General features: G+C 38.9%; 1 protein-coding gene across 1 annotated transcript in view; it reads left to right on the top strand.

Moving 5' to 3' along the window:
* The window catches only part of rhpn1 (rhophilin, Rho GTPase binding protein 1), a 120,195-nt gene extending 107,099 nt beyond the window's left edge, over nt 1–13,096 (top strand). Inside the window, exons 12-15 of the mRNA XM_039753751.1 lie at nt 1,107–1,183; nt 3,897–4,043; nt 7,360–7,518; nt 12,210–13,096. Of these exons, the coding sequence (XP_039609685.1) occupies nt 1,107–1,183; nt 3,897–4,043; nt 7,360–7,518; nt 12,210–12,443 (617 nt within the window). The 3' untranslated portion in view covers nt 12,444–13,096. The remainder of the gene's footprint in view (nt 1–1,106; nt 1,184–3,896; nt 4,044–7,359; nt 7,519–12,209) is intronic.
* The last annotated feature ends 352 nt before the right edge of the window (nt 13,097–13,448 follow it).

The raw sequence follows: 13,448 nt of genomic DNA, 5'->3' as shown, positions 1-13,448 counted from the left end.
TTTGCTCTTCTTGAAATTGGTATTGTTATCTTCTGAAATAGATATTTACCCTTTTATGGAGTGGGCTGTTTCATATGTACCGAAAAATCCAAATGTTATAACAGTATGGTACCAGAATTGTAGGATTTCTAGTACTGGGAGTAAATGCCAGCTTTACTCTCACTTCCCCACATTCCCATCATCCGCACGCCCACCCCCACTTCACTCTACACTTGCTATGCACTTCAACACGATTGGGACTGCTCAAGGGGATAACGCTGCTCCCAATGAACCCCCCATTACTTCAACACCATTGGGACTTCACACCTTCAAGAGAGAAGTAATTTACAGTGTGGCATGAGTAACCGGAGGGTGAGAAATTGGGTGGCACATCAAGGACGCTGGAGTAACACTTGGGATTTATCCGTTATTTGTTTCAGAACTGACATCTGAGAGCTGGTGTCGAAACCAAGTCAAAATTTTAGGGCCAATCTAACACAACTTTGCACCCATTGCTTTTGAGATGGGCACCACTCCATGATCCTGCATTGGATTTAGCAGATTTAAAAGTGCCCAGTTCCCTTCTACAGTTCTGTGTGTCACCCACCACCCATCCAATTTTCAGGATTTGCCACTGGATCATAGACTTATTTAAATAAACATTCATTTACTGTATTTTACCAGCATGTCTTTTTCTTTGTTGGCTTGCAGAGAACTGAGCAACTGCCTCAGTCCATGTAGCCAGCTGAACTTTACAACATAAAATGTTGCAATGGCACAGTTTGAATCAGTTTGACTGAGTGGCTGTCGTGCATGCAGCTCTGTCCCTGGGAGTGCATCTGCATCTGCCAGACTTCTCCATCCATCCATCCATTCTTTCTTTCTTCAAATGTATGATGTTCTTTCTTTCTTTCTTTCTCTTTCTTTCTTTCTTACTACAGACTTAAACCATCTTTAAAGTATGGCTAAAATGTATTCTTTGCATCTAACATATTAGAATAACTAAACATGCAAAAATACTGAGAAAGTGTGACGTTTCTAGAATTTTTAAAAGTGTTTGTTTACATTTCACGGTCAAATTTAAGATATTATACTGTATATATATACACTTTTTTTTCTTTTCGCAGCTAAAACCCAGCAAAAGCCAGAGATAAAGACTCCAAACTTCTCTCGGGTTAAAGTAACTGACATTTTCCACAGACTGGTAAGTAACCTTAGACTATTGAAAGAAAGCAGGCAGCACAATGTGGCGTAGCAGACAGCATTACTAACTCAGAGCACTTGTGCCAGGGTGTCTTCTGTGTGGCATTTGCATGTTCTCCCTGTGATTCCACCATCCAAGTATATATTGTATCCAATAACCTGGCCTGATGTCAGTGTTGATGATAATATGGCTACTGCAGAAAAATCATTATTCACATATCAGATGGTATTTTGTGTTTGAACAGTATGATGCCAGTTACTGTATAGTTAGTGGAGTTCCTTTCTAACTGTACACCAATGTGTAATCAAATCTTTATTATAATTTGTGAAAGTACTAGTAATTCATGATGCCAGCTGTATGAACCAGTTTGCAGGTGGCATCTATTTTATTATGGTAATTGTAACTGATTTCACTGGCACAGTCAGATCTGGTTAAGGTTTTGTATTGTTGGATCTAATAAACATCCAGTTGCATGTCAGTTTATGTGTAAATCTTCCACCGCCAGAAGTGTCCAAGTCTTAAGCAGCAGACTGCAGCTCTACTTGCGAAGTTATTATCTATAATCCACCCATATTTGCACATGTAAAAATAAGTTGCTTTTGCAAAATAGACAGCAGACTACTGACAAACAATGAACAACCTCTTTAAGAAAGTGAAATTTTGGAGGAAACTTTTCTTTTAATATTTCTTGTGTTCCATGTATTCTATTTAATCTCAGGTGTATCTTCAAGCACCATCCTTAAAAGCCAAATTTCAGTCTTTGTTTTGCAGCATCTTTTCAATGTTTTTAGACTTTGCCATAACAGTCATGAATACTATGCTGGCTGTGTGACGTGTAAAATCTGAATCAAAAATATTCGGGAGTGGTCTCCCCTAGACTTTCTCGTATACTCAGATATGGGGATTGATATTTGAGAAGTAAACCTCAAGACAATGATTATATTTTTATATTATGTACATGAAAGAACCATCAACAACAAATCAAATCAAATTATTAAAATATTGAACAATTATTATAAAAGTAAAATTGAATAAATTGGACACTGCAGCTGCATGAATAAAACCTAATACTTGTATGCAAAATTTGGTTGACCGAAGTGAAAGCATTCTCAACTTATCGTGTTTACATACGCACACACACAGAGACATAATTCCCAAAATGGTATTTTAGGACTCAGGGAGGTCTAAATCGTCAAGATTCATCAAAATCTCGAAATCAAATTTTTAGACGATTCCAATACTTTCCCTACACGTCGTATATGAGAAAGTAAAAATGAACTTAACAGATTGTCAGCTAACTTTTATAATGCCAGTGTAAATGCATTAAATGGCTTTGACGTGTGATTGTCACATGTAGACTTAAGGTATCCCAGACATCCCATTAGGCGCCCCCTCTAGATGTAGACACTCCGGTTAGTGTTTTACAGCTACTGTAGTGAACTTTGTCAAACACAAAGGAAGCCAAATGGCTCAGCCAAGCTGTAATCTGTCCATTTACAGATGTCTCACAATGTGGTTTATTAAACAATATACATACAGTACATCAACGCTCTAAAATAAGATTCACTGTCTCTCGAGTAGAATATGTGGAGTTTTTTTTTAACTTTTCAGTGTACAGAGGCTGGAAGGCAACTCATATGAACCCACTGAAACCTTTGTTTAAGCTTTTACAACAAATGGTTTCCTTGAGCAGCAATATGAAGATGCCACTACTGTAATTCTATTATTTACAGTTTAAAGAGAAAGACTGTGAACCCTTTGGAATTGCCTGGAATTCTATATTAATTATTTGTAAAGATGTGGTCTTATCTTCAACTAATGTAGACCTCTTTTTGACTACTCACAAATCCTGGTGTCGGAGAAAAGTGACAAGTTGTATGTTGTTTTCCGCATGCATGTAAGAAGTTCAGTGTACTCTGTACATGTGACAGTATTAACCCAATGGAGCAAGTCACAATAGTAGACAGACATGCACTTCATATTGCTTAAACATTTACAGTCCAGGATGAGGAAAATAAATCTGTATGTCTGTAAGCGAATGACTTCTCCAATAGTGAATGGGAGTCATGGGTGCCTGTCGGTGAAACTGGACTCAGAAGGCATGCAGACCCCTTCACTTCCTGCCCACTTTATTGTAATTTAACTTTAAACCTGCCCTGTCTCTCCCCCTCATGCACTGGTCAAGAGTCCTGTCTTCAATTAAAAAGCATGATCCTATGTGAATATTCAATATATAATATAATATAATAATATAATGTTTGTGGACTACATTCATTTTCTGAAGTTATTTATTTAACAATATTTTTCACGTTATGGGCATACAACCCAATGAGTTGATGTATGGATTACACAGCACAAGTAACGTAAGATTTTTTGTAGACATTTTTGATATTGTTGACTGTGGTCCAGTGTGGGTCATCATTGGGTCCCAGTTTATTAGAAACGTTTTTATGTTCATTCTCTATGAAAACATGAAATTAAAATGTTTTTCTTATGCCATCGCTACAAACTACATGTGGTAAGTAACATATCAGAAAAAATAAATGAAGGTCCACTAGTGTGTATCATGGGATGAGCTAGCAAAAAAAACGCAGTAGGGCTTGGAGATCTTTGCCTTATTGTATATTACCTTTTCTATTAAACATAGTGATTCATTGATTAAAGTTAAGTTTTTCAATTAATTTAGATTTTTTTCCCCCCATTTTATACATAGGGTCCTCTGTCAGTGTTTTCAGCAAAGAATAAGTGGAGTCCACCACGCAAGATGCGCCTAGTAAAAGGAGAAGGAGGTTTTGGCTTCACATTGCGTGGAGATTCGCCAATTCTTATTGCTGGAGTTGTTCCAAATGGCTCTGCAGCGGTATGTACACTCACAGTAAAGTTTTAACACCATTTACTTTGTTTGAATTTTAAAATATAAAATGACTAGTTGTATTTCGTCATACATCGATACACTGTGTCCTACGTTTAGACGGTCGTGAGATAGGTTAGTTTTACCATACTTATGATGTGTTGTTGCAATAGCAATCCTGCTCAGTACGAGAGGAACCAAGATATTGGGTGTTATGTGCTTGATGGAGGGGCCATCTGCGGGATTAGGACCAAATGCCTCTTAGTCAGAACCCCTCCTAAAGAAGACAGTACCCTCCAGAGATGGCTGGAGGATACTGTTCAGGGGTAGACTGGTGTGGAGGTCTGTTCGAGATGGGCCAAGGAGTGGCCTGAATGAGCAGCCCAAAGGTGCTCTATTGGATTGAGATGTGGTGACTGTGGAGGCCATTTGAGTCCAGTGAATTCATTGTCATGTTGAAGAAAACAGTTTGAGATGATCTGAGCTTTGTGACATGGCACGTTATGTGGTCGTAAAGGGATGGACATGATCAGCAACAATACTCCCATAGGCTGTGGTATTTAAACAATAATACTCATTTGGTACTGAGTCTCAAAGTGTGCCAAGGAAATATCCCCCACACCATTACAGCACCACCACCAACCTGAACCGTTGACATAAGGCAGGATGGATCCATACTTTCATGTTGTTGACTCCAGATTCTGACCCTACCATCCAAATGGCACAGCAGAAATGGAGACACATCAGACTAGATAATGTTTTTGCAGTCTTCTATTGTCCAATTTAGTGAGGTCATGCTAATTGTAGCCTCAGTTGCCTGTTCTTAGCTGACAACAATGGCACCCACTTTGGTCTCCTGCTGCTGTTACCCATCTGCTTCAAGGTTCAACATGTTGTGCGGTCAGAGATACTCTTCTGCATACCTCGGTTGTAACGAGTGCTTATTTGAGTTACTGTTGCCTTTCTATCAGCTCAGACCAGTCTGGCCATTCCCCTCTGACCTCTGGCATCAACAAGGCATTTTCACCCAGAGAACTGACACTCACTGGATATTTTCCCCTTTTTCGGAACATTCTCTGTAAACCCTATAGATGGTTGTGTGTGAAAATCCTAGAAGATTAGCAGTTTCCAAATTGCTCAAACCAGCACAACAACCATGCCACATTCAAAGTCACGTTAGTCCCCTTTCTTCCCCATTCTGATGCTCAATTTAAACTTCAGCAGGTCGTCTTTACAATGTCTACATGCCGAAATGCACTGAGTTGCTTCCATGAGATTGACTGATTAGATATTTGTGTTAACAAGCAGTTGGACAGGTGTACCTAATAAAATGGCCGGTGAGTGTATGATGGCTATTAAAGTTCTTAAAGGCTTGGGCCATCTAAAAATGTAGAATGAATTCTATAAATGCTGCAGATTGTCTAATACTTAAGTTTTTTCGAATAAACTATGCTATAACTGCTTAATTTTTCCACTGTGAAATAGAGAAATTAATAAAACAAAAGTTATCAAAGGTATTACAACGCAGTTCATTGCATTTGCCACAGTGAATAATTTTTCATAAGAGCTATACTCATCTCACTTTCTATCAGACATCATTTCTAAATGTTTATGCAATAAAAGTGAAATTCTTCTTTACAGTATACTTAATTAATATGAACCAAAAAATATTTCGGGGTTTTCATTGTTCAAGTTTTGTAACTAAATGGATTGCTTCATTTCTGCCCACAACATGTTTCAATTTTCACCTTTTCTATGCCTTTATGGCTTTCTGTACATTTGTCATAACTCTTAAAATTTAACCAAAGTAAACATGTAGTTTTACTACACAGCAGAAGCATTGCATTGCAAAGCTTTGTATTTACAGTATATAATAGTATCGTTCAGATCATTCATACATACAGCCTGAGAGTTCTGAAACAGCAAAGAAATTCAATTCATACATACCTGCTGATGAAACAAAGCTGAAAATTACTTGCACCACCAAAAGACAGACACAAGGTGGCAGCATTTCTTTTTTTTTTAGTTTGAGTTGACTGCAACACCTTTATAGCTCCTGATCTGGAGTAATCTTAAGCACATCTGTGGAGGTCTTTTCATTCTTTTAGAGAAAAGGAATTCTGATGTTCTGCTAGCCATTTTTTTTAATATTTTCTACTTTTTCCCCAAAACATTTCTTTGCTTTCCTGATAAATCAGCACATTCATAAAGAGTTACAAATTTAACAATAATCATAAAATGATGTACATATAAAAAAGACACAACTAATCCAAAAACTGAACTAGCAAAAAATGAAAATATTTGGGAAAACAACAAAAACTTTCGAATAAAAGAAGACCTATTTGAGCCAGGGATCAGATCCTGACTGAAACATAACAGCTGGCAGCAGGACTAGCAACTAAAAAGAACATGACCAAGGCCACGCAAAGATGGGTACAAAATGGTGGAACCCATGATCAACAATGATTTTGAAATGACATCACCAACAGAACCCTAAAATAATAAACACTTTCAAAAATAAGGGTGCAAAAACAATACTACATAAGAACATAAGATATCCGATAAACGAGAGGAGACCATTCAGTCCAACAGCTCATTGGTTTAGCTAATAGCTAAGCTGTCCTCATCTCTTACCAGATTCTCCGTAAAGGATGTCAAGTTTTCTGTTTCAACTCCATGTCTCAGTAGTTTGTTGAAGATTCCCACACCGTTTTCATTAAGCTTCCTGGCTTCAGTCCTAAAAGCAGTTCCCTTTAATGTACCTTACTAAATGATTCCAAATTTGTGAAAACCAGGATTCATCACAGTGATATAATTTCAAATGTAACCTACCTGCTTTATTACCTTCACAATTTTGGTTACAGGTCAGCATGGTGGTGCAGTGGTAGTGCTGTTATGTCACAGTAAGGAGACCAGGGTTCATGTCCCCGGTCCTCCCTACGTAGAGTTTGCATGTTCTCCCCGTGTTCACATGAGTTTCCTCACACAGTCCAAAGGCATGCAGGTGACATGCACTGGCATTGCTACATTGGCCCCAGTGAGTGTGTTTAATGTGTTCCCCTGCGATGGACTGACGCCCTGTCCAGAGATTGTTCCTGCCTTGCACCCTGTTCTTGCAGGGATATGCTTAAGCAGCCCTGCTCAGGATTAAGTGGGCTTACAGAATGGTGTGGTATCGTGGTTACATTTTATTTTCCTTTTAAATCTAAGCATTGCTGTGTTCTTTTCATTGCCATGACCATGCTGTGTTGTGCGACTTATTATACAGAGATGTGCTTCTTAGCTTTTACAGTTTGGTTCACATCTGTTCATTTTTTTATTCCAGAATGCTGGTCTACGAGAAGGAGATTATATCATTTCCATAAACGGCCAGGACTGTAAATGGTCAAAACATGCAGAAGTTGTTCAGATGCTGAAAGGCATTTCAGAGGAAGGCGTTGACATCAGTGTGATAACAGTCCATATGCTGGACCAGCAGAGTCAGGTAAGCTGGCTCTAGAGCGAGCACTTTGAAAAGATGAGTTAAATGCCAGGCTTAGGAGTCTTTTCAGAAAGATAACTCTGAACATCAAACTGAGGAGCGGGAAAGCTGAGGGGATCAGTGGAGAAGTTAAGAGCTCAGCTCACACATGTCTTGAGGAGCCATAATGGTCATTTGAAACATCTGAGGCTTAGCGTGTATAGGGAGTGGGATGCCATAGGATTCAGATGATGCATTAAAGTCTCAGCAGGCTCAAGATAGCTGTTAAAAAAATAGTTAGGAAGTCAAGGCTCAGCAAACTGAGAAACGGAAAAGATGAAAGGGTCAGCTTTGAAGTCCAAGGCTTAGATGGCCCATCAAGAGACAAATAGCAGTAATGATAAATAGAGGGCCAGTGCGATTGAAGCGGATTGGAAGGTGTATGGGTCAGGACAGAAAACTAGTTCTAAGCAATTTCAAGATCTTTCACAGCGGTAATAGCCAGTAAAAAAGGTCAGTGTTTAACAGATTAACCTCATCACTATTTACATTTTTCTTTTTGTCGATCTATTGTGCATGAGTGTATGAACTTTTCAACTCCATTAAAAAGATGAAAAGGGGCAGGACCCTTTTTATAAATGTTTAACTACTTGGAGCGAGACTAGTATGCATTACTAGACTGCACTATGCCGAAGTGCAGTCTGGTAATGAGTTTTAATAAGCTTAAACTGAAGTTGAAAGCATTTTTAAATAATCATCTTCCAGTATATTACATTATATAATATGATGGTGTCAGCACAGCAAATGTGGAGAGTTTTTACTGTTATCAAATGCAAAGATGAACTGGGAAGCAGCTAATGCTGGTGCCTTAAGTGCAGCAGCTTAATTGAGGTTTACTGCTGTATTTATTATATTTTGCAGGGAGTAGTAAAATGACTGTTTAGAACATTTTCAATGAGATGAAACTTTATGATTATATAAATATCGTAAAATTCTAAGTTTGCATATACAGTAAATTTAACTGAGAGTTGCCATTATTGGTCAAGTAATTAGTTATTAACAACAGATGGTATTGCTTCCATTTTGTTTATAGCAGTGGCATACAGTATTATCACTCCTTATAATGCATTATCACAGCTTCGGAAGTGAACAAGCTCATGGGAAGGAACACTTTGACCAGTAAATACATCTCACGCTTACCTGATTCAGTAATCTTCAAGCTGTGAGGATCCTGTTTTAGGGTCATTGATCTTTTGGCTTTTATTGTGGTGAGGTTTATCACTATCATCTAACATTCTGCTGTGTTTAGGACAAATGGAGAGGCTGTCTTTGTGATTAAAGCATGTCTGCCTTGCCTATCACCACTCATTCATTAAGGGTGAATCACATACAGTAGGCCTACATGAGGACATCAGTGCAAATTAAGGGGAAGTGCATTTAAAGCACTTCCTTACGCAAAGATTTGTGGGACTCTAGAACACACTATCGAGACATAGAGTTGAAGCAGAAACCTCAACAACCTTTAAGAAGAATCTGGATGAGATACTGGGACAGCTTAGCTACTAGCCAAACAAACAGGCTCTCTCATTTATCTGATTTCTTATGTTCTCATCATTCTGTAAATCTCAACCATCAGGAAATGCATACTGTCGACCGAGGGAGTACACTGGTCACCGTGAAAGTTTTGGGGTACCAACTGGGTCACCCCTTTTTAATATTTACACAGTCCTTAAACAGAAACAGGCATGTGGTGTGCCCAATAAAGCAAAATGAAAAAGCAGGTTAACTAAAAATGAAACAAATCTTTCCTTGGGTGCTGAGTGAGACGTGCCTTGACAGGTGTGTCTCACCTTTATAGCGGAAGGACTACTGGACGGGGGTGGGTCAGCTTCCTTCCATCGGCAGTTTCTCACAGCTGTGAAGTTGCCATCAGTGACCATGGCCCCCTCGTGTCCTGGAGTTGGCATCCTTACCTCAGATGAGCCCAGGAGGCAAACTTCAGAATCGCAATTTCAAACCCACATGCTATGGCACTAATGGGACTTCCAAGACGATTTCCATTTAAAAATGCAGACATTTGTCTCCATTTTTGCATTTTTCCCACACCATCCCAGTGTTCTCAACTGACGACAATAAATATTTCTAAAAACGCACTCCTGTGCTGTACATTTCTGAAAACCACGGCACATCATTTCAGTGCAGATGAGTGAAACAAAGTATTGTGTATATGCTGGCCCCATCATGCTCTGATTGGTTTGTGCTTCTTAGATGTCAATTGCCCTGATTGGATCCTGCGCATCAGAATATCTCAGTCCCTGATTGGTCACCTGTCATTGAAAAAAAACATACTCAGAAATATTGTGCATAGAAGAGCTGCTTTACATGGCTCCTGTATTCATCTGAAATGCATTTTGTACAGTTTGAATGCTGCATACGTACACAATTGACCTCGCTGCAGTTTTAAAAACAAGGCACTGAAGTGGGGGGAAGCCCTTACTGTATTTTACAAAACTGACTGATCAAATCATTCTGTGTAATTGCATAGCCCATCTGTTTTCTGGTTTAATAACGCAGTAGTGAATGTGCCTAGCAAAATATATCAAAGTAAACGTAGCCATTTGCATTTGAAAACATCCATCCATTATATCCTAACTACAGGGTCATGGGGGTCTGCTGGAGCCGATCCCAGCCAACACAGGGCACAAGGCAGGAAACAAACAAGCCACCGCAGGGCACACACACACACACCAAGCACACACTAGGGACAATTTAAAATCGGCAGTCCCCCTAACCTGCATGTCTTTGGACTGTGGGAGGAAACCCATGCAGACACGGGGAGAACATGCAAACTCCACGCAGGGAGGACCCGGGAAGCGAACCCAGGTCTCCTAACTGAGAGGCAGCAGCGCTACCACTGCGCCACCATGCCGCCCCATTTGAAAACATGGTGAAGTAAAAGTCAAAGAAACTTTTGTACTCAAGTAAAGTAGAAATTTTCTCCAAACATATTCAGACAGTAACAAAGTATTTCCATTTTATTACTATTCAACACTGCCTAGAAGGGTATCTGACAAGCGGTTTTATGGTTTGTTAAATGGTAGCAAAAGACGCCTACAAACATTAACTAATTAGTCTGAAATGACGCATTGTGCAATACTGTTTGCAAAGAGGGCATTGTAAAACAATTAAAGGGAAGAATATAAAGTATTGAGGGGCAAATAATGTGAAGTCTTCAGGAAGGGGTAGTGGAACCGGCTACTATTAGATCGGTTATTTTTTGCTCCATGTCAAGATGGCAGCCTCTTATACCCTTAGAGGCCGAGAGATCATTTAAAAATTTTCACCATGTCATGCAGCTGAACTGTGCCACACAACGACACAAACAATACCTCGTCTGCAAGCGATGGCTGTCGAATTCACACTCCTAATAATAAAATCGTTAAAATATTTACCGTTGACTTTTATTTTCTTATAAAATCATGTGTGTGTTTTTTTTCATAAATTCTCACAAAAATATTTTAAAATATCATACTAATTATTCTGTAAAAGGAATACCCAAGTATTATGAATGAACCCAAAAATCCCAACCAATAGATTTCAACCAATGCGATGAACCCTCCCAACCAACCAAGCAAACGTTACGCCGCTGTTCTCATTTTTCATGTGCTTTCACATATTACTTCACAAAACAACAGCAAATGTCTATAAGTGACACATCAGTACCTACAGTCAATTCTCCTCATCATCAATCCAAGCACATTACTGTACGATACATTAATCATGAAATCTCCTCTGAATAAGAGGAGTTGGGAGGTATCCTTTGGCAAGTACCACCTCACATTTCCAGGTCATTAGCTCTGACTCTATAGGTCACACACTCCCAATTCTCATACCATTGGATGACAGTGTCTGTGGCGTCTCCAACGATACGTAGCTGTCCATATGTGGATATAATAAGACACGGCTGATGGCGTGCGTAATGAAAAAATACACTATTTGAAGCAGGAGCAAACAATGTAAATAGTTTCAGGTAAATGTGTTGGTGGGGTAGGGATGAGGGGATGGAGTTTGAACTTTTTATGTGATTCACTGTTTTCTGTGCAATTAAATTGTTCTGAACCCAAATCCCCCATTTGGAGAGGTTTAGGATAGGGGAGAGGAGACCCATGGTGCCAAATGCTGTAACTATTTATTTCTTTGTGTTATCAACATGAAACTTTAGACAGATACGGCTAACATTTCTGGGAGCGCCCACTTGTACATGAGATATACTGTACCAGAAAACAAAAATTTGAAAGTATTACTGTGAGCATCTACATTTTTTCCTAGTTTAGCAGCAGTTGTTAAGAATGTTCAAATTTGACACAGATTCTATCACATTAGGGAAGTTATCTGTCAGGTTTTAGTGAAAAAGTGACTCTCCTACCTTTATTTTTTAAATAATAAGGCTTTATTTTGGGGCATTTCAGGTGGAGATTTCTGAAAAATGTCCTCAAGGTGTACACAGGTTTTCTTGAGTCATAATTTCAAATAAGGAAAAATATCTTGGCTAGTACAGTATTTCAGAGAAAAACTATTATTTTACTGTACCTTCCTTTTTACCATGTCATTTTAAGGGTGCATGTCTAACATTTATGACATTCGGACATTTATACATGACAGGTATGTTCATTTCTTACTGTAGTGTTGACTTTGGTTTCCTTTCCTTTGTCTAGATGGACAGAAAATCAATATTGTTAACATCCACTGGTTCCCTGAGCAGCGACAAGGAAAACATCCGCTGCCATGGCCTCTCCAACACAACCATCAACACAAGTTCATTGTTACCCTGGAATAAAAAGAAAACCAACGGAAGAAGTAAAAAGACTACAGACAGCAACAGCAAGAGGAGCAGCAGTGCCTTCAATTTGCCTTTTGCCACCTTCCGAGAAAGTGAGGCCATGTATTGAGGGACCAGACAGTAAGAAGACGACTGCCGCGACAAGCGTTTTGTCTGTCTGACAGTCAGCAGCAGCTATGGGACAGATAACAGTGGACTGTAGGGACCTGCCAAACTTGTATGCTGCAGTAACTTAGAAATGGTGCCTGAGAGTTGGCTTGCCATGCAAAACCACACATTCTTGCTCAATGAGTGTTTGTGTTGTACGATGTGTGCTATTTTGCTGCTGCTTAAGTTTCAAGTTGATTGTTGCAGCTAATCGCCTTTCTCTAGTGGTGAACCAGCTTAGATACAAACCTATACATAGACGTGCTCTATACACGTGTATGAACCTCACAAAAAGGGATAAAAAGATGCAGTCGCTTCTCCTTTGTGCAACATTTAATACTGAATGACTACATAACACAGATAATGGGAAGACTGCATAAGCGAAGGCCTCTAAAGTGTTGGCAAACCTGTATTGGCTTTCTGTTTAAAAATGAAGAATGTTCAGAAGACCTGAAGATGCTTTGCTCGCAGATGGTCTTTCTACAAAACTAACTATTGTATCTTAATATTAACTTGTATTAAGTTAGAATAGTCAGTTTACATGTTCTGTTTCTGTGATTTTGCACTGCAGTATTGATGTATTGGATCTTTTGTGAAAGATTTTTAATTTATTTATTCATGTCATATTCATTCAATGGATAGTCTGAAGACTCTGTGTAGAATATAGGTACAAGTGTTGAAAGGCAAGAACCAGTCTTGAGTGGAGCATCAGTCCATTTCAGGGCACACTCACTCACTGGTTCAAGTTATAACATGACAACTGGAATAACAGCACGTTATTACACTGTGAAAAGAGACAAGAGACCCTTAAAGGAATACTTGCAGAAATTCTATATATTTTGTACATTATTTGCCCCATATAGTTTGTAGTATTTTATGTCATGTTTGCACTGAGGTAACATATTTTCTGATAGAATGGGTGTCTATGGAGACCAATGCTAGACAAAAATAAATATTATCAAAAACT

This window comes from Polypterus senegalus, chromosome 5 (genome assembly GCF_016835505.1).
Source record: "Polypterus senegalus isolate Bchr_013 chromosome 5, ASM1683550v1, whole genome shotgun sequence".
Classification (NCBI taxonomy): domain Eukaryota; kingdom Metazoa; phylum Chordata; class Cladistia; order Polypteriformes; family Polypteridae; genus Polypterus; species Polypterus senegalus.
Note: the sequence above shows the minus strand (reverse complement) of the source record. Positions and strands in the feature narration are given on the sequence as shown.